This window comes from Sinocyclocheilus grahami, unplaced genomic scaffold (genome assembly GCF_001515645.1).
Source record: "Sinocyclocheilus grahami isolate Dianchi unplaced genomic scaffold, SAMN03320097.WGS_v1.1 scaffold2267.1, whole genome shotgun sequence".
NCBI classification, from domain to species: domain Eukaryota; kingdom Metazoa; phylum Chordata; class Actinopteri; order Cypriniformes; family Cyprinidae; genus Sinocyclocheilus; species Sinocyclocheilus grahami.
This window is the reverse complement of record NW_015507446.1, coordinates 7,136-26,532: the sequence shown is the minus strand read 5'-3', so window position 1 is coordinate 26,532 and position 19,397 is coordinate 7,136. Positions and strand designations below refer to the sequence as shown.

The 19,397-nt window shown below is 39.7% G+C and overlaps 1 protein-coding gene and 1 long non-coding RNA gene across 2 annotated transcripts in view; one reads left to right on the top strand and one right to left on the bottom strand.

Moving 5' to 3' along the window:
• The window catches only part of LOC107574555 (FACT complex subunit SPT16-like), a gene marked incomplete at its 5' end in the record, with an annotated part of 19,942 nt that extends 1,924 nt beyond the window's left edge, over positions 1 to 18,018 (bottom strand). The window contains 19 exons of the mRNA XM_016261007.1: positions 254 to 383; positions 2,744 to 2,873; positions 2,953 to 3,122; positions 4,497 to 4,572; positions 6,817 to 6,854; positions 7,164 to 7,292; positions 7,365 to 7,518; positions 7,979 to 8,094; positions 8,178 to 8,276; positions 12,880 to 12,945; positions 13,034 to 13,146; positions 13,453 to 13,526; positions 13,627 to 13,717; positions 15,103 to 15,275; positions 15,347 to 15,498; positions 16,571 to 16,717; positions 16,808 to 16,960; positions 17,641 to 17,811; positions 17,893 to 18,018. Of these exons, the coding sequence (XP_016116493.1) occupies positions 254 to 383; positions 2,744 to 2,873; positions 2,953 to 3,122; positions 4,497 to 4,572; positions 6,817 to 6,854; positions 7,164 to 7,292; positions 7,365 to 7,518; positions 7,979 to 8,094; positions 8,178 to 8,276; positions 12,880 to 12,945; positions 13,034 to 13,146; positions 13,453 to 13,526; positions 13,627 to 13,717; positions 15,103 to 15,275; positions 15,347 to 15,498; positions 16,571 to 16,717; positions 16,808 to 16,960; positions 17,641 to 17,811; positions 17,893 to 18,018 (2,308 nt within the window). The remainder of the gene's footprint in view (positions 1 to 253; positions 384 to 2,743; positions 2,874 to 2,952; positions 3,123 to 4,496; positions 4,573 to 6,816; positions 6,855 to 7,163; positions 7,293 to 7,364; positions 7,519 to 7,978; positions 8,095 to 8,177; positions 8,277 to 12,879; positions 12,946 to 13,033; positions 13,147 to 13,452; positions 13,527 to 13,626; positions 13,718 to 15,102; positions 15,276 to 15,346; positions 15,499 to 16,570; positions 16,718 to 16,807; positions 16,961 to 17,640; positions 17,812 to 17,892) is intronic.
• A 517-nt stretch (positions 18,019 to 18,535) lies between these two features.
• LOC107574557 (uncharacterized) lies at positions 18,536 to 18,920 on the top strand. Its single transcript, XR_001607688.1, has 2 exons — positions 18,536 to 18,676; positions 18,758 to 18,920. It is a non-coding gene; the product is annotated as an uncharacterized lncRNA (long non-coding RNA).
• The last annotated feature ends 477 nt before the right edge of the window (positions 18,921 to 19,397 follow it).

Here is a 19,397-nt window from a genome sequence, read left to right as displayed (position 1 = left end):
CACACACACACACACACACAGCTAAACTAAAACTCAATCAAAGTGGCTGATGTTCAACAAAGGAAGCAAACCAACAATTATCATGTCACAAAATACACAAAGTGGATAAAAATCCAATAACGATAACTGAATCTAAATACAACTAATTCATCTACAAAAAAAAAAAACTTTAAAGCTTAATAACTTAATTTTATTTAAAAATTCAAACATAATCAGGATCTATACGAGTAATGTATCGGAGCAGCAACGTTACTCGAGTCCTCTGTCTCCGATGAGTAATCTTCATCGCTGTCCTCCTCTTCCTCCACCTCTTCATCATCAGCTGAGGGGTTAAACGTCTCGTCCGCCATCTCGGACCCGGAATCGTCCTCCGCACCGCTTCCCTGAGACACAGAAACACTACGACGTTAGCGTCCAAATAATTCGGTGCTCAGGTGAATATTTAATAACTGCAGATTAAACGAGCATTAAGCTTTCAGATGCTAGGTCTCCAGGGTTATTATAGCTAACTAAAACCAAACAACAACCACAACATCATGTTTGTTAGTTTAAATGAAATTTAATTTCTACTTCGAATTAACTAAATATATTTATCTAAAAATCAAATAACACAAATTGATAATAATCAATAATCTTTAAATACGCTAGATACAGTTCATTATTATTACTACTAGTGTCATCATCGTTAAGATTATTATTAGTAGTTGTTGTAGTAGTAATTTTCACACAAGTTTAAAATATTTAAATAATAATTCCAGATTAATAAATAGTAAATTACAGACAAAACCTCAACCAAGGTTATTGTAGGTAACAAAAACAAATACAATAAAAAAGTGTTCCTTGAAATAAAACAAATGACTTATTGTAAACATCTTAAACTTAACGGTAATGGTGCGTTCACACTTGTCATGTCTGGTTCGATTAAAACGAACTCTGGTGTGATTGCTCTGTTAGAGCGGTTCGTTTGAGTAAGTGTGAACGCTGCCATCCGAACCCTGGTGCAAACCAAACAAGCGGATCGAGACCGCTAAAAAGATGGGTCTTGGTCCAGACGAACTCTGGTGCGGTCCGAATGATATATGAACGCAACACGGACCAAATACTTCTAAACGAACCAAAAACGGGAAGTAATGACAAGATGCGACGCTATGCGACATGATTTGACGACGCGGTGTAACCAAAACAAAATGAGCAGAGGGCAAATGATGCAAATTCTTTTACGAGTTCCTTGTGAGTTTGCAGGTGGTGAAAATAAAATTATACAGTATGTACACGCAAGAATGAGCGCGCTTAGTCCAGCAGACGGCATTAGTTGTGTTCGACTTAGAGCGGCGCTGAGCAGACCGATCAGTTAATGGGTGCTTTCATATTAGGGATGCACCGAAATGAAAATTCTTAGCCGAAGCCGAACAAAATGAAACACTGGGGCGAAGGCTGAATACCGAATACGGTTTTTCGAGTTTATTCAGTCTTTTCGCTTGTTCAGCCGAACACCGAAAGAGCTTTTTTTTTCTATTTTCGGCCGAATAATTTCGGTTCCTGAACATTCGGTGCATCCCTGTTTGATATCATACACCCGCAGCGCCACTTTAAGTCTAACGCCTGTTTCACACATACTCCGTCTGCAGTGCGTGTGCGGTCCGAGTGCGTTACGTATGCGGTGCAGAAGCAGCACGGACTCGTTGTGCTTTCACACAGGACGCATTTGCAGTTCGCTCCTGATCCGCGGCTGTATACCACAAACACATCATTTATCCATTATTTTGATTTCAAATCCAAACGTAGTTAGCCTATACTGAAAGTGCTTTTTCAGCACTGTGATCTTCTTTTAACACAGTACAGTTAACACAATCTTTCATAGATGTATTCACGTTTAAACTCAATTAATATAAACAGCGTATTAAATGCATTTGGCTTTTAGATGTGTATATTAAGTTGCTCAAGCAAGTGGAAACACATTTGAATACAGCATATAGCTTTCTTGTGTTAGGTTATCACAAATATTTTAAATTAAAACTTACCACTGACAGAAACAGTCGGCTCTCGTGCCTTTTACATTTAAATCTTTATTACAAACAGTCCAGCGGGTCTTAAAGAACTTTGTTTTTCTACCTCCACAAGACACACGTGCATATGTTGCCTTGTATCTCTAAAAGTGCACTTTTATTTGTTTTAAACAAAAAGCCCGTGAAACACAGTAGACTTTAATTATATCTATTTATTGTGAAATTACTACATTTCAGTCTCAATCCATGTTCATTTTAACCGTGAACAAAGCGCTGTCACTTTAATTCAGCGCGTGCAGCACAGCAAAAATAGACTCGGTGCGTAAACGATCGCTGCACTGCTGCAGACGCGCCGCACCTGTAGCGCACTGACGGACCGCAACCGCGTGCAGTGTGAAAGCTCTAATCCGTTAACATGGGTGCGTAAAAACCCCCGCAACGCACACGCACTGCAGATGGAGTATGTGTGAAACAGGCATAACGCACCTTTTGTTTGGGGTGTTCGGTGAGTTCAGTCACGATATATACATCATTCAAGCCGACCAATCAGGTTGTGAACATATAACTATGCCTTTAGGTTCGCTGTCAAAAATGCCAATGTGAATGCTAAGCGGACCAGGACCAAATTAATAATTTTCCTTTTTGGTCCGGACCAAATTAACCGAACTACAAGTATGAGCACACCCTAAACCACCACAAGACACCCAGGTCAGGCTGATCACAGCAAGACGTCTTACCTCACTCTCCGGATCGAGGAAGGACCAGCCGCCCTGCTCGAAAAAGCCCTCGGGATCGTCCACAATGGTCTTCATGATCTTGGTCCAGTTCAGAGACTGTACGCCCTCCGTGTACTTGATATCGCACGAGCTGCACACAGACACACAACACGTTCACTCACACTGCAAGCGTCTCAGACGAGAGCGGTGCGGCCGGCACGTCAGCTTACTTGAGCCACTCTTTGATGGGGTCCAGAGAGTTGACGGGCACGGCGTTGATCATCGTGACTTTCTTGTTGTAGTCTTTATAAACGATGACCACATCGAAGTTCTTCAGGTGAAACTGGACTCGCTCGAAATGAACCAACTCCACCTCGTCGAGCGTCACCACGAACGGGGGCTTTGAGAGGGAGAGATGGGTCATTAGGACTATGGTTGGGAATCGAAAATCAATTCCAATTCCAGAATTGGATACTTAAGGTCAGGAATCAGATGTGTTGTAAAATGTACATTTAAATACCGCCTATCAATTCCAGTGTGCACATTTTTTTTTTGTGGTGAAAAGGGGCTGTTAAAAATGTAGGCCAATTTTGTCTTTGAATCATTCATTCAAGTGATTCATTCAAAACCACTGATTCAACCAATAATGAAACAAGTAGATATTGAGTGAGTCATTGAATGATTCCATGAGATTGTTTAGTGGTCTAATTTTTTTTTCTTCAGAATTGAGAGAACTACAACCTCCAATTATAAAAATAATAAAAAAAAAAGATTAAAAAACCCCAGATTAATCCAAAATCGTGCCGCTCTATTTTGCACACAAACAGCTCCTAATCGAGTCCAGTTTTTATGTAGCCGGCTGATTTTTTCATGGTATTCAGCAGCAATTAATATATATATATATATATATATATAGCCATGTCAGCATCAAAGGCTATTTTCATGGCAAAAACAATTTAAAAAATACAAGTATAACAAATACAATAAAAACCAGCAAACAAACAAACAAGTTATAATCACACAAGATTTTTTTACATTAACGTGATAAAAATTCAAAAACTTTTCCCAGCAAAGTTTTACTAAATAACTCTTTAAGTGAGTTCACTTCATAAACGAGTTTTCTCTGTACATTAAAAGCTGGAAAGTCCAATAATAAAGCAATAAGCCCCACGAAGCGGAGTGCCTAAAACCCCTTAGCTGTTATAAATTCACTGTAAACCACAGCTTCACGGGGGTTACTGCTTTTATAAAACGGTTATTCCATATACGTAGTAAGGTTTCACAAAATAAAACAGAGCGAATAAAGTGTAATGATATTAATAAAAACAGTATTCTTCCACCAAACAATGTAGTTGGTTCCAACAAAGTGGTCGCCGAGCAACACACAGAAGTAAACCAAGGTGTACGTTACTTTGTAGAGTAATTTACAACAGCTTCGGCTCAGCCAATCAGAATCAAGGACCGGAAATACCTGTTTTATAAACTATGTTTATCAGAAAGGGGAACCTTGCAAAACATACACTGAGTAGGGTCTTCACCTTTAAGCAAAAATGCACGAGTCAGTCTTGTATGACCTATGCGACATCTGGTCAGCAGCAATTACATGTTTTCCAGAAAGAGAGACAGAATGAATATGTTTGGCTTCATTTTTTCAACCACACTGGAATCGGAACTGGGAATCGATAAGAATCTGAATACGACTTGATAAAATTCAAACCCTAATTAGGACGGGCGTTTGTGGCACGGTATGGTTTTCGTTTGGCGAGACACTCACCCATTCCGTGACGTTACAGAGGGAGCTAGACGTGGGCTGCAGCAGGCAGGTGCTCCTGTAGGGGGCGCCTTGGAACCTGAAACGCAAAAACAACATCAGGTGATGATTAAACTACTACTTACAGAGCGCTTTGGGGAAAAGCCACTGGGTCTCACTTGCTAATAATTACATAGATAATTAATTTTCAGTACTTCTCGTGAAAACATTCTGGCTAACTCACAACAACATGACTTTGTTCCTAATCTTGCCCCAATATTAATGTATTTAAAGTAAATCAAAGAAGCGACTGCGTACCTGAGGTTAATAATTAGCATAAAATATAACAGAATATCCATATTAGGACTTTTTTGCACAATCATTGCTTTATAACCGTTCATAATTCCCCCCGATAAACTTCGCATTCACTTGCAAAACATATGCATTCTCCCCCAAGAAACTTTGTTTGCTTGCAAAACTTCCGCATTTCCAATAAACTCTGCATTTGTTCATCAAACCCGACTCCCAGAGTAATTTAGCGAAAGTTGTTCTCAAAAGTTTTGCATTACCCCAAGAAAAATTATGACTGCTCGCAAAACGTTTGTGTTTCCGTAATACACTTTGCGTTAACTTGCAAAATTTCTCTCAAACATTTTGCATTTTCCCAAGAAACACTGGGTTCACTTGCAAAACTTGTGTTCTCAATAAACCCTGCACTGATTTGCAAGACAGGTTTCCCTGAGAAACATTGCGAAATTGTATGCATTTCTCCCACTCCGGCAAATAAATGATAAAAAATGGGAATAAAACGTAACAAAAATAAATAAATAAATAAATAATAATAATAATGATTAAAAATACACAATTATTTTTTTAAAGGAGACGTATTATGCCCCTTTTTACAATATGTAATATAAGTCTCTGGTGTCCCCAGAATGAATCTGTGAAGTTTCAGCTCAAAATACTCCACAGATCATTTAGTATATCATTCTGAAAATGCCTATTTTGAGTGGAAGCAGAAACACGCTGTTTTTCGGGCCCGTCTCTTTAAATGCAAATGAGCGGCTGCTCCCCGGAGTCCCCGCCCCCTTTTCCAGAATAGCTCCTATCTGCTAAAAACATCTGTTTTGGTTCTGATTATCATGTTTATCACACTGAAATCATGCGTTTTAAACCATATGAGTTTAAACTTCTGATAAAAGGTTTTCTGAGCGCACACATCTGAAGCACACGCACAGAAAGCGGCTGTCGCAGCATGCGAGTACTAAACTAAGCTCTCATTCATACACAAGTTTACGTTAAAAACACACACGAGTTACAAAAACAGTGGGTTATGTCTGTGAAGGTAAACAGCTGGGAAATGAATAGCTTGTTTATTTGAGATCTGTGTGGCAGCAGCAATATACAGTAAATAAATCAATAAATCCACTGCTCTGTTGTCTCCTCTGAAGCTGGGACTTGAGCTCAAACTTTCTCCATGGCATTAGAGCTGCTACACCGTTGTGACGGCGCCGTGGGTGTAAACTTACAGATTAAGGGGCGGTAATATTATAATGAGATCCCTTTGCCACGTCACCAAGGGAGCGAAATCAGACGCGCTGGTTTTCTCAGACGCTTGCAGAAAAAGGCTTCCCAAAACAAAGTTACTGGGTTAATCTTTTTCACGTTTGCTTGGTTGGTAGATGCACCGGAGACCTGATTATAGCACTTAACACCTGGAAAAGTCAGATTTTCATGATATGTCACCTTTGAAATGTAATTTTGACCCGTTTAAAGTACCATTAGGTGTCAAAAATATCATGTTTTGTGTTCTCACAAGAAACATTATATTCACTTACAGAGGTTTTGCGTTCCTACGGTAAACTTTCACCAGCAAAACCTTTGTGTTTTCTGGAAAGCTTTGTGTTTCATCCAAGAAACTTTGCGTTATCTTGCGTGAACTTTGGTTTCTGTCCACTAACATTGTGTGCATTCTCAAAACTCCTGCATTTCCGCATGAAACTGTGCGTTCGCTCGCAAAACTTCTGCGTTGCCAAGAAATTGTGTTTTCGCAACACTTTTGTGTTCCTCTTTACAAGGCAGAGCACAGTGTGATTCTTATGTCTGGGTTTCAGTTGTTTCCACATTTTTTGTAAATTTAGAATAAATTTGAGCAGAAAAGTTCTGATCAAATGAATTGTGATTTGTAAAACATTCGTACTCGGATTTGACAAATTCCTGTGCGGTTAGTGAACGAGACCCACTGTTTTTAATTGAAATCATATGGGAGCATTCGAGTATGTTCAGTGCGGTTAAGTGGCAATGCGGCCAGACTTACGACACGACCTGATTTTATCCGACTCACCCGAGATCTCTGAAAGGAACGTCAAACTCCAGCTCCTCCTTGTAAAAAAAAAAATGTGTTTAGTTTAAGAACTATGATAACCAAATAAATATTGATTTGAAAAAGAGTCTCTTTTTTAATTTTAATACATATTTTTTTATTTTAAGCTCATCTTTTAATGCATATCTTGTCGTTTTTCTCCAGCATTCAATGCAACAATGCAATATCCCAAAAACGTACACTAAAAATATGCTCCGATACGCTTTAGACAGTCTTTAGGTGTTGGCTGACACAGTGACCAACCACAGGACTGATTTCGTAGTGTTACACTAATCAAAAAAGCCCAGTAATAGGTTTGGAGAGGCTTACATCTCTTTGACAAACGTGGCCTCGGGGTTGGGGAAGATGTTCCCGTCGTGGCGTCCGAGCGAGCTGCCCGGCACGAAGAAGTTTATCCTCAGATACGTGTAATCTCCTTCCACAGACATGCTGATGTTCTGCAAACACACGACAGAGACTCAGACGAAGCCGAAGCGCCTCAGATATCGCTCCGCGGCAGATGCCTTTACCTTGATGGTGGCGATGTGGAACGGCGTGGCGATGCCGAACACGGGCATGACGACCGTCTCGTACTTCTTATCGATGAAGATCTTCATGTCTCTGATGTCCTTCTCGCGGGGCATCTGGGAGACGGTCTTATACGACACGTTCGACTTTCTGGCTCTGAGGCAGAAACGTGAGAAGAGAAGAGCGTTTGTGTCAAACTACCGTGACGTATATGTATGGGTCACAATTATAGATTTTTCTTTTATGCCAAAAATCATTAGGATATTAAGTAAAGATCATGTTCCATGAAGATATTTTGTAAATGTCTTACCGTAAATATATCAAAACTTAATGTTTGATTAGTAATGTGCATTGCTAAGAACTTCATTTGAACAACTTTAAAGATGATTTTCTCAATATTTAGGTTTTTTTGCACCCTCAGATTCCAGATTTTCAAATAGTTGTATCTCAGCCACATATTGTCAGATCCTAACAAACCATACATCAATGCAAACCTATTTATTCAGCTTTCAGCTGATGCATACATCTCAATTTTAAAAAATTGACCCGTATGACTGGTTTTGTGCTCCAGGGTCACAAACGAACTGAAGTGGTGTGAAAGCGTTCATCCTCGTACTTCTGTATCTGCTGTCCTCCCTTCTGCTCCGTCAGACGCCGCTTGGCCTCCTCGTTCACCTGATTGGCCAGCTCTCTCTGATGGGTCCGCCTCTTCTCCTCAGCAGTCATCTCATTCTGACCAATCAGAAGAGAGAATGAGAACAGGCGGCTGAGACGGGTGAGTTTTGAGGGTCAGTGAACAGGAAGGAGGCACATACCCTGGTTCTGTCTGCCAGCAGGGCGGCGCTGCGAGCTCCTTTCCCCAGCAGCTCCTCGGCGTTATCGTCCTCTTCCTCCTCGTCCTCTTCATCGGCGTTCTAGAAACAGACAGTAACACGGTTTCCAGGCAACTTCCACATACATTTATAAACTCTATAGATATATTTGTGTCCAAACGTTGTGAGAAATTGCTTTGTTTGCTAATATTTAATGCGATATTCCACTGTTTATGTTGCATGTGTACAAGAGAACAAAATCACTTTGTGGGAAACTGGTGCAAAATAATAATAATAATAATACAAATGTTGGCACCTGAGGAAGCCTGTGAATATTTTTTCTGCATAATAATCCTAAAATAATGCCAATGACCACAAACCATTAAAATGCACTACTCTATTTTTCCTTATACATTTTGAATTCTTATTTTTGTTTTATTTTTATGTATTTTTTTCCATTTTAGAAACTGTTTTAATATAATTTTCATATTTAGTTATTTATTAGGTTTTTTTATACTTGATGTAAACTTAATGTTTACTTTAGTGTCTAGCTGAAACAGATTATGTTTTCATATTTTATTTCAGTTAAGATCTACTTCATTTTAAATAAATATTAATTTAAATTGGTCTACATGATTTTTATATATTCCTCATTCAATTTTTTTATCAGTTTATATATCTATTATTGAAGTTTATTTCAGTTATTTTTAGAGTTGCACTTGCCTCAAATTTCAAAGGTAAAATTCATAGTCAACAAAAGCTTTTTGCCAAATGCATGACAGAAATGTTTGCACTGAGCTATGTTCTTATTAGGGTTTCAAACGTCTTCAGTTAAATTGTTTACATGTAAGGCCATGCAAACTCTTAAATGGTACAAACAGTCTAAATTATAAGAGGTCTTTGGGGACGGAAAGACAAGAATTGCTATATGGATTAATATGACGATTAAACTTCAAAAGGCTGTGATTTCACTGAATAAACGTGAGCGCTGCAGTCAGCTGTGTGTACTGCGGTTACAGGGGAAACCACTGTATTTCTGCCGTCCCGAGAGCGCCTCCTGCTGGCAGAGAACGAATCTGCTTTCTCAATAAGCCCTTCTGCTTTTTTTGCTACATATTTTTAAATGTGAACCAGTGGATCGACAAAAAGCACATGCATTATAAAAATCTAAACAATTAAGACACCAAGATATATTTACATGTTATTTAATATAATAACTAATTGATAATAATTGTTTAAATTAATATATTATAATTGATACTTTTGACTCATCCCTTTTCTTAAAAATTGTTTAAAGGCTGAAATGTGAAGTGCAGATCTTAAAAAGGTCTTTAAAGGTCTTAAATTTGATTTTACAAATCCTGCAGATTCCAGGCTATTTTATGTTTTTTTTTTTTTTTTTAAGCCCTTTTTAAACTATCCTTTTAGGTTGTTTTGAGAATGTTCTGCAGGCTACAGATAAAAAAAAGGACCTCTGTATATTTGTTTGTAGGCAAATTTACAGACAATGCAATTGAGATGTTTACATTTCCTTCTGAATTAGCATAACTGCACAAGTTTTATACTTAATAAAATCTTTAAAAACAAATGACATTAGTTATACATTAATTTCCTTCAATAAAAGGAAACCGAGTAAGACAGTGTAAAAGCTGTGTGGACGTGGATTAGTAATCTGGACGCTTGGTATAAAGGAGAACAAATGCTGGCCCTCGTCACTATCAAAGTTGACCATCCCTGGTCTACATATTTTATATATTTTCATTTTTTATATTATTTTCTTTTTAAATTTCAAGTACCACTTATTTTATTTTTAAACGCCCATATAATTCTATATATAATTTTTTAAATACTTAACTATAATCAACAAATAAACATTGAGGAAAAAAGTACCTGCTTTAATTGAGCACATGTTTTATGCACATTAATTTAAGCACATTACACACATCTTTGCATTTTAATCCAGCGTTTTTAATGCAATATCCCAAAATGGCTAATAATCACACTCAGCAGGTTTTGTGTGTGTATTGTACATGTACAGTGCGTGAGAGCTGGACCAGTGAGTTCAGTCAAACTGAAAAGAGCACGCTCGAGACAGACGGTCGTTACCTTGAGGAAAATGCCAACGTTTTTGATCTTCTTCTTGACGGGCGTGAGGACGGTGGCTTGATCCTCCTGCGATCACAAACAGGAGCAGAGGATTACTGAAGAGCGCTTCACAGAGAGAGAGTTTCCAGCCCGTGAAGCGCGGAGCATTACGCACCTCATTGATCTGAATGCTGTCTCCGATGAACAGGGCATATTTTTTCTGCTCGTCTTTCTTGGCCTCTTGGTTGATCATGTCAGCCAATCCCAGACTGATGCTGAACACCATCCCTGCACAAACGCAGCAGTGCAATTATTAAAAGAGCTGCAACTGAATTAGACGGAAGTGTTGCATGTTTCAGAGTGAGTTTATATTATATACACACACACATTAAAAGCAATGATGATAATATTTGCAATTACATTTTTCCCCAACACTGTAGATGCACACAACAACGTGTACAACGCAGACTTTACACACAATACACTTTTCAAACAGTATCATGAATCTTCATTTTAAGGTAAACAGTTTAAACACAGTGTTGCTAGTATCTTGATGCAATGATGATAAATGCTGTACAGCAGGCACACACTCACCTCTCTTGAGCTTGAACTGATTTTTGGCGTTCAGTACGAGCGATCCTTCTCTGAACTCAATGCCCATAGCGAACCTGCAACACACACAGCTGCAACTGAATTAGACGGAAGTGTTGCATGTTTCAGAGTGAGTTTATATTATATACACACACACATTAAAAGCAATGATGATAATATTTGCAATTACATTTTTCCCCAACACTGTAGATGCACACAACAACGTGTACAACGCAGACTTTACACACAATACACTTTTAAAACAGTATCATGAATCTTCATTTTAAGGTAAACAGTTTAAACACAGTGTTGCTAGTATCTTGATGCAATGATGATAAATGCTGTACAACAGGCACACACTCACCTCTCTTGAGCTTGAACTGATTTTTGGCGTTCAGTACGAGCGATCCTTCTCTGAACTCAATGCCCATAGCGAACCTGCAACACACACACACACACACACACACGTATGTCACACGCGGCTCATTTTACGCACTTCATATCGATGATCTGAGTGCGAAGCGTTTCAGACACAAACCCGAGGTTTTTCGTCAGTTTGCTGACCAGATCTGGTTTCTCTTTCTTGACGAACTCCAGGACGGTGTTATAGACGTCACACAGCTTTACTCCTGTACAACACACACACACTAATTATTAAACCATTCCACAACACACACACTCAAACGCACACACACACATACTCAAATACAAACACATTAAAACAGACAAACAGTATACAAACATACACACTCACATAGATACTCAAACACACACACACACACACACTCAAACACATACAAACAGTCTAAATTATAAGAGGTCTTTGGGGACGGAAAGACAAGAATTGCTATATGGATTAATATGACGATTAAACTTCAAAAGGCTGTGATTTCACTGAATAAACGTGAGCGCTGCAGTCAGCTGTGTGTACTGCGGTTACAGGGGAAACCACTGTATTTCTGCCGTCCCGAGAGCGCCTCCTGCTGGCAGAGAACGAATCTGCTTTCTCAATAAGCCCTTCTGCTTTTTTTGCTACATATTTTTAAATGTGAACCAGTGGATCGACAAAAAGCACATGCATTATAAAAATCTAAACAATTAAGACACCAAGATATATTTACATGTTATTTAATATAATAACTAATTGATAATAATTGTTTAAATTAATATATTATAATTGATACTTTTGACTCATCCCTTTTCTTAAAAATTGTTTAAAGGCTGAAATGTGAAGTGCAGATCTTAAAAAGGTCTTTAAAGGTCTTAAATTTGATTTTACAAATCCTGCAGATTCCAGGCTATTTTATGTTTTTTTTTTTTTTATTAAGCCCTTTTTAAACTATCCTTTTAGGTTGTTTTGAGAATGTTCTGCAGGCTACAGATAAAAAAAAGGACCTCTGTATATTTGTTTGTAGGCAAATTTACAGACAATGCAATTGAGATGTTTACATTTCCTTCTGAATTAGCATAACTGCACAAGTTTTATACTTAATAAAATCTTTAAAAACAAATGACATTAGTTATACATTAATTTCCTTCAATAAAAGGAAACCGAGTAAGACAGTGTAAAAGCTGTGTGGACGTGGATTAGTAATCTGGACGCTTGGTATAAAGGAGAACAAATGCTGGCCCTCGTCACTATCAAAGTTGACCATCCCTGGTCTACATATTTTATATATTTTCATTTTTTATATTATTTTCTTTTTAAATTTCAAGTACCACTTATTTTATTTTTAAACGCCCATATAATTCTATATATAATTTTTTAAATACTTAACTATAATCAACAAATAAACATTGAGGAAAAAAGTACCTGCTTTAATTGAGCACATGTTTTATGCACATTAATTTAAGCACATTACACACATCTTTGCATTTTAATCCAGCGTTTTTAATGCAATATCCCAAAATGGCTAATAATCACACTCAGCAGGTTTTGTGTGTGTATTGTACATGTACAGTGCGTGAGAGCTGGACCAGTGAGTTCAGTCAAACTGAAAAGAGCACGCTCGAGACAGACGGTCGTTACCTTGAGGAAAATGCCAACGTTTTTGATCTTCTTCTTGACGGGCGTGAGGACGGTGGCTTGATCCTCCTGCGATCACAAACAGGAGCAGAGGATTACTGAAGAGCGCTTCACAGAGAGAGAGTTTCCAGCCCGTGAAGCGCGGAGCATTACGCACCTCATTGATCTGAATGCTGTCTCCGATGAACAAGGCATATTTTTTCTGCTCGTCTTTCTTGGCCTCTTGGTTGATCATGTCAGCCAATCCCAGACTGATGCTGAACACCATCCCTGCACAAACGCAGCAGTGCAATTATTAAAAGAGCTGCAACTGAATTAGACGGAAGTGTTGCATGTTTCAGAGTGAGTTTATATTATATACACACACACATTAAAAGCAATGATGATAATATTTGCAATTACATTTTTCCCCAACACTGTAGATGCACACAACAACGTGTACAACGCAGACTTTACACACAATACACTTTTAAAACAGTATCATGAATCTTCATTTTAAGGTAAACAGTTTAAACACAGTGTTGCTAGTATCTTGATGCAATGATGATAAATGCTGTACAACAGGCACACACTCACCTCTCTTGAGCTTGAACTGATTTTTGGCGTTCAGTACGAGCGATCCTTCTCTGAACTCAATGCCCATAGCGAACCTGCAACACACACACACACACACACACACGTATGTCACACGCGGCTCATTTTACGCACTTCATATCGATGATCTGAGTGCGAAGCGTTTCAGACACAAACCCGAGGTTTTTCGTCAGTTTGCTGACCAGATCTGGTTTCTCTTTCTTGACGAACTCCAGGACGGTGTTATAGACGTCACACAGCTTTACTCCTGTACAACACACACACACTAATTATTAAACCATTCCACAACACACACACACTCAAACGCGCACATCCACATCCACACACATACACACACACACTAATTATTAAACCATTCCACAACACACACACACACACTAATTATTAAACCATTCCACAACACACACACTCAAACGCACACACACACATACTCAAATACAAACACATTAAAACAGACAAACAGTATACAAACATACACACTCACATAGATACCCAAACACACACACACACACACACTCAAACACACACACACTCAAACACACACACACACACACACACACACACACCAACACATTAAAACAGACAAACAGTACACAAATACACAAACATACACACTCACATAGATACTCATACATACACACAAGCTTAAAGGGGTCATATGACTAGTGGTCGACCAATATGGGTTTTTTGACAGCCGATGCCGATATCTTGGAAAGCAGGATGGCCGATATAATTTGATTTATTTTAATTCATATTCCTTGGTTACCGCTGTAAACACAGCAGCGCTTACGGAACAGAGATACAGCGTTTCTTCAGAAAAGCTTCGATGTCATTTTCATTTCGTCTTTCCTGTAATGCTTGATAATGTAGCGTTTGTGACTGTGAGCACAGCGCTTATTTGATTACAGCCGTTACCGGGGAAACCGCTATATCTCCCGTTCCCAAAGCGCCTCCTGCTGGCAGAGAATTAATCTGCAGTCTGTGGGAAACACTGGTGTCTGTCAGCAAACATGAACAAAAAGCATGCTTCAGAACTGTTTTGAGAAGGTGCTTAAGTTTTGAGCAATGTATTATTACTCTGAATTAGGCTACTACTACTATTACTATCTTGTAGCCTGCAATAATCATTTGCTCAAACTCACTTTTATGAGATGAATGGAGAAAAAAAAAAATCGGTCGACCTCTACAAGTGATTTCAAATTATGCTGCGCTTTATGCATTTGCCCACTGCCATATTCATGTCATTTTCACTGTGTGCTGTGTGTAAAATGAGTGTTACCTTGGCTTTATTTGAAAAAATATATATGATTCCCAATGCACACAAACTTCCCAGAATACTGTGTGCCCTGTTGGTTATAGTGCTTGCTTCCTTTTTAATTATATTTTTATTAGATATTTATTTGTGAAAATGCTTTGTCTTCTAAAGTATAAGTATGTTTATTTTACACAATTATTTTTAATCCATTTCAAATGATTTCAAATATTAATTAAAATAAATACTATTATATCGGCTTTATATCAGCCACCCTGCTTTCCAAGATATCGGCATCGGCTGTCAAAAAACCCATATCGGTCGTCCACTAACACACACACTCACACACTAACACACACACTCTCGCTCCGCCGGCTCACCGTGCTTCATCTCCTTCAGAAGCTCCTCCTCCACCTGCAGCAGGAAGTTGTAGTTGTCCTGCATTTCCTGCGGCGGGTCCACCATGAGCGTGCGCACCAGGTTGGAGCAGTAGGACTTGTAGCGGATGCCCATGGCGCAGGTAATTGCGCCGAAGTGCATGTGGTTCTTATCGCTGAGGAGACAGATGCAGAGGTTTAGCGCCGGAGCGTCTCCGTCAGACGAATGAGCTCGTGCGGCTCTCACCTGACCACGCTGAACTTCAGGCTGTAGCTGCCGCCGCTCTGAATGATGGGAGGGTAGCACATCTCCACCGTCGACGGGTCCACGCCGCCCAGAAACTTCCGGTCCTCGATGGCCTTCTCCACCGACTCGGCCAGACGACTGTGCTTGACTTTCTGAGGAACAGACACAGACGTGAGCAGACGGACCACGACCGGAAAACACTAGCCACAGCACAGCTCTGGATCTCCACTGCGATAACTAATAACAGGGATTTTACACATTCAGCAGCAAAAACAACGGCAGGTTTATGCGACAAACATCATTTATAAATCTGCTGTCGTCAACAAAAAGCAGCGCTGAGGTCTTCCGCGAGTGCTTGGTTTGAGCGGGTTTCTGCCTAAATAAGAGCTGAGAACAAGCAAGAGCTCCATCAACATTCATAGCTGTTAGCATTGTAATTTTACTGTTGCATTTTAGAGCTCTATTAATACATTTATTGTAACACTCACACTTAGTGTTCAAACTGGAATCTGTAATATATTCTAATGTTTTAAAAGAAGGCTCTGCTGCTCAGAAAGGCTGCATTTAATTGTTTGTTTTTTTTTTCATAAATGTTGCATGCATCTCTTTAATGCCAGGGGTTGCAGTTTTTGTGATGTACCAGGCTACGACTGTTTTTTTGACTATTATAAATTGTAGTTTTTATTATTCTTTCAGGTTATTGGATTGATTACTTGTCACGTTCTGTTTTAATATGCGTGTATCTTGCTCTGCTTGTGAAGCACTTCGTGTTGTTTTAAGGTGCTATATAAATAAACTTTGACCTTGACCTTAAAAAAAACACACCAACTGATTCAAGTTTCAAAAATGGCCAAAAAAATATTATTTGACCAACTTACTAATTTTAAGTTAAATTGTGCTTTGTTGGTATAGCGTCTGCTAGAATGATAAAAATGTTCAGTGTTAAGTAAACATCTTTAAATTGTTGTTTTGTTATAGATTTATAGACACATGTTGGCTATTTAATTTGTGCAATGGTGAAAAAACGGGCAAAATAGATGAGAGAAACCACGCTCGGTATTCGACCTTCAGCCCAGTGTTTAAGTTTGTTCGGCTTCTGCCCAAAATGTTTGTTTTGGTGCACGTGGACTGATATCACACGGCTTTCACCGCGTGTGAGCTGCTCTGAACCCGTGTGAGCCTGGAGAACGTGCTTTCTCTGAGCAGAGAAGTGTGCGAACGAACCTCGTCGGCGTCCACGATCTCCATCACTCGCTCCTTGAAGAACTTGGTGAAGACGTCGCTGGTGACGGCAGCCGCCTTCTTCATGAGCGCCAGCTCTCCGTCCTCCTTCACCGCCATCGTGTAGGCCACCGCCGTGCTGACGTCCACCTGCCAGAGCGCCACAAACACACGGCATCAGCTCACTCACGGCATGCCACGGCTCCGTACGCTCTGCATGTGACCGTCAGTAAAACAGACCCTCTGCAGGCCCTCGGCCGTGATCATGTCGCTCCAGCTCTTCATGTACTCTCCCGGGAACTTGTCCTTCATGAACACGCCGACCGTCTTGCCGTCTCTGCTTCCGCGGACGGCTTCCATCATCTTCTCGAAGTTCACCTTGTTGCTCTCGTTCTGTCACACAAACATCAAAAACCCCTTTTAAAGTAGTGAAGCACTGCACCGTATCAAAAAGCCGAAGTCACGTGATTTCGGTGAACTTCGGTGCACACTTGTGTATTTATAAGGATGAGTAGTAGTTAATAGTCTCTTAATGGCCCGTTTAGACCAGCTCTCCATAAAACAAACAAAACAAGCCATGCAAATTAACAATAATTATTAAAATATGTGTCCCTGCAGCACAAAAGCAGTGTTAAGTCGCTGGGGGATATTTGTAGCAATAGCCAACAATACATTGTATGGGTCACAATTATACATTTCTCTTTTATGCCAAAAATCATTAGGATATTAAGTAAAGATCATGTTCCATGAAGATATTTAGTAAATGTCCTACCGTAAATATATCAAAACTTAATGTTTGATTAGTAATATGCATTGCTAAGAACTTCATTTGAACAACTTTAAAGCTGATTTTCTCAATGTTTAGATTTTTTTGCACACTCAGATTCCTGATTTTCTAATATTGTGCTTTCCTAACACACCATACATCAATGGAAAGCGCATTATATTTCAGATTTCAGGTGATCAAACATTGACTGCTGTTGTGGTCCAGGGTCACATACAGGCTACTTCACAATCTCCCATCGCTACGTTCAAGCGGTTCAGATGATCGCCGAGCGTGACGCGTGCGGTACCTTTTCCCGGACGAGCAGCGTGATCGCAGGAATCCCGTTTGCGTTCTCGTTGCCTTTCGTGACGGCGACCTGCTTCAGGAACTCCACCTTCTTCTTACTGGCCAGAAAGATGATCCTGGTCTCGCAGAACAGCATGATGGTGTCGGTGAGCTCGTACCCGAACAGCCACGTCTGCGGACGGAGGACATGAGCACATGAGCATGCAGCATCTCTGATGCTACTCAGACTCTCAGGAGCGGGGTTGTGTTGCACCTGAAGGGCTGTAGACTTGGCGTAGACGATCTCCTCGTCGACTCCGACAGAAACCACGATGGCGTCCACCTTCCCGAACTCATCTTCTGCTTTCTGCCACAGAACAACAGCTGCACCAGTCACACGTTATGAAGACACTGGCTTTATCAAGCCTACACTTCTCTGAAGCAGCACTAAACGCTTATATTCGCAACCACACAACAATTGTTAGATTTTGCTACACATTATATCAAACATAATTGATATATATATATACAGTGGGTACGGAAAGTATTCAGACCCCCTTAAATTTTTCACTCTTTGTTATATTGCAGCCATTTGCTAAAATCATTTAAGTTATTTTTTTCCTCATTAATGTACACACAACACCCCATATTGACAGAAAAACACAGAATTGTTGACATTTTTGCAGATTTATTAAAAAAGAAAAACTGAAATATCACATGGTCCTAAATGATTTTAGCAAATGCCTGCAATATAACAAAGAGTGAAAAATTTAAGGGGGTCTGAATACTTTCCGTACCCACTGTGTATATATATATCAATTATGTTTGATATAATGTGTAGCAAAATCTAACAATTGTTGTGTGGTTGCGAATATAAGCGTTTAGTGCTGCTTCAGAGAAGTGTAGGCTTGATAAAGCCAGTGTCTTCATAACGTGTGACTGGTGCAGCTGTTGTTCTGTGGCAGAAAGCAGAAGATGAGTTCGGGAAGGTGGACGCCATCGTGGTTTCTGTCGGAGTCGACGAGGAGATCGTCTACGCCAAGTCTACAGCCCTTCAGGTGCAACACAACCCCGCTCCTGAGAGTCTGAGTAGCATCAGAGATGCTGCATGCTCATGTGCTCATGTCCTCCGTCCGCAGACGTGGCTGTTCGGGTACGAGCTCACCGACACCATCATGCTGTTCTGCGAGACCAGGATCATCTTTCTGGCCAGTAAGAAGAAGGTGGAGTTCCTGAAGCAGGTCGCCGTCACGAAAGGCAACGAGAACGCAAACGGGATTCCTGCGATCACGCTGCTCGTCCGGGAAAAGGTACCGCACGCGTCACGCTCGGCGATCATCTGAACCGCTTGAACGTAGCGATGGGAGATTGTGAAGTAGCCTGTATGTGACCCTGGACCACAACAGCAGTCAATGTTTGATCACCTGAAATCTGAAATATAATGCGCTTTCCATTGATGTATGGTGTGTTAGGAAAGCACAATATTAGAAAATCTGGAATCTGAGGGTGCAAAAAAATCTAAACATTGAGAAAATCAGCTTTAAAGTTGTTCAAATGAAGTTCTTAGCAATGCATATTACTAATCAAACATTAAGTTTTGATATATTTACGGTAGGACATTTACTAAATATCTTCATGGAACATGATCTTTACTTAATATCCTAATGATTTTTGGCATAAAAGAGAAATGTATAATTGTGACCCATACAATGTATTGTTGGCTATTGCTACAAATATCCCCCAGCGACTCAACACTGCTTTTGTGCTGCAGGGACACAT